The sequence below is a fragment of the Lindgomyces ingoldianus genome (genome assembly GCF_010093535.1).
Source record: "Lindgomyces ingoldianus strain ATCC 200398 unplaced genomic scaffold BDR25scaffold_74, whole genome shotgun sequence".
Classification (NCBI taxonomy): domain Eukaryota; kingdom Fungi; phylum Ascomycota; class Dothideomycetes; order Pleosporales; family Lindgomycetaceae; genus Lindgomyces; species Lindgomyces ingoldianus.
This window is the reverse complement of record NW_022985235.1, coordinates 1-2,113: the sequence shown is the minus strand read 5'-3', so window position 1 is coordinate 2,113 and position 2,113 is coordinate 1. Positions and strand designations below refer to the sequence as shown.

The following is a 2,113-nucleotide window of genomic DNA, read 5'->3' as shown; positions in this document are numbered from 1 at the left end:
TCTTCGGTTAGGGCTTGGCAGCCAAGAATTACTGCTTTCAGCCTTTTTGGGCTCACGTAAGCATAAAAACGGCAGATCCTCGGATAATTATTTCCTGCGCGAAAACCAAAACCTCGCTGCGCGTGTTGTCTAATACCCGTCTAATACCTCCTGCTACAACCCACAACATGGTACCTCTGCTATTCAACGCTAATAAACCTCCCCCACTCTGCGATGATTGTCATCACCCTATGGATCCACAGAGAGACAGGACGTTCCTCCGATGGAAGGTTCGATGTGCGCCCTGCAATACACGAATCCAGGTGTCAGATTGAAGCACTGTTTCTGGGCTTCCTGAGATGAATGATGGGTTTGGATATGATGTATAGGATGATTGATTAATTTTATTAATTGTGTTTTTGTTTATCAATCCTTTTTCTGCTCTACTCGTGTTGCTCGGCTTTTTGTTCTGCCGATCCGAGTCCCTCGCGCACTAGCCCTATGCGCGACCAGCTTGCAACATGCTGCAATTTGCTGCAATTTGCTGTAACATGCTGCAATTTGCTGCAATTTGCTGCAACATGCTGTAACATGCTGCAATTTGCAGCAACATACTGTTCGAGCTTATTGCTCGTACTATGTAGCAGCTTTCGTCAAACGTTCCTCCTGTCTTGACAGTAGGTGCGCATATCTGACACCAGGCAAGGAAGCGCCCTACCCAGGGCAGCCCTATACCTCCACCGCCAGCCAAGAGGCGCGCTCTTGCTGATATCACATATGTCGCAAATAACAGACTACAACCCTATATCCCGCCGTCGTCTCCTCTAGTACCCCTATGTCGTTATTGTTCTACGCCATTAGACCAGGCAAATGACACGTTTAAAGGAAATGGCAGGTAGAAGACTTTATGTTAAAAGTGTTGCTAATTAAAGAGTAAGGTTAACATTTATACTATAAATAAGGAACTAGCACACGTATCGCCTCCTATAAACCTTAGCCTATTAAGCTCCCTTCTTCGCAACATTCCTACACAACAGACGCCTTAACAATCTCCCTAATACAAAATCCCTAGCCTATTAGGCAACCTCTCTAATATACCACCTGTGCTATTTACTCTAATTAGTTTAAGTACATAATATACCTAAAAGCTACTGTTAACATAGAGAAGGTTTTAGTCTACACCCTCTTAGTTGCAAAGAGCAGGTACAAATAAAAACAACCTTAGTAATAGTTTAGATAAGGACATTAATGTAGATATCTTCCTAGATGCTAAGCGCTGTGCGTACAATTTTCTATCTACACCTGTACCTATAAATTTTAATAATGTTAAATTTCTTAAAGACTAGGCTATAACTACTAGAAGTTAATAAGGGCTATATTAACAACTTTTATAAAGGTCTACTTAATATTAAGTTAGATACATGCACTACCTATAATTAAAGGTAGTTTAACATAGAATTAAATTAATAAAGTACTTATAAAGAGTGCGCTACTAATTTGCTTAAATATAGATATAAGAAGAAATTTATTCTACTTTAAAAAGACATAAATAACTTTAATTCTAGCCCTTTACTAAACCTTCTTAAGTTAACTACTACTAAAGAGCAACTACTAGCATATGTATATGTTAATATAATAAACTTCTCTACTAGAGTAAGTAAGCACTTTATGCATTATAAATAACTACTAAGTCTTTTATTATAACTTTAATAAAATGTAAGTGCTAATGTATTAGTATTAGACAAGGTATTAGACTTATTAATTTATAAGTACTTAGCTAGCTGCTATCTATAGTAAGCGCATTACTATCTAGGCTTAAGATGTGCAGCTTGTTATTTGCATTACTTAGAATTTTAGCTAGTACTTTAACTTTGCTAATAAGTACTTGTGTAGACAGACCTACTAAGAGGTGTTCTCTTACATAGCATTTATAGGTATATAGGTCTTTATATAGAATTTATAAAAATATAGTTTATAAGTTTTAGTCTACAGACTACCTTTTATTATCTGCTCTGCTTATAGTCTTCTTTTATAGGCTTCTTCTAATGCAGTCTTCTTCTCTAGAAAGAGTTTAATAAGTGACTTAAAACAAGCTCTGCTTATGCATTCATTTATGAACTGTTATAGTATGTTA

The 2,113-nt window shown here is 36.8% G+C and overlaps 1 protein-coding gene across 1 annotated transcript; it reads left to right on the top strand.

Annotated features, from left to right (window-relative positions):
- Positions 1 to 570: 570 nt before the first annotated feature.
- On the top strand, positions 571 to 840 carry BDR25DRAFT_363647 (uncharacterized protein; the record flags this gene model as incomplete). Its single annotated transcript, XM_033696773.1, has 3 exons — positions 571 to 612; positions 681 to 758; positions 808 to 840. 3 exons carry the CDS (start codon positions 571 to 573, stop codon positions 838 to 840), a joined length of 153 nt encoding a protein of 50 aa, XP_033539555.1.
- Positions 841 to 2,113: the final 1,273 nt, after the last annotated feature.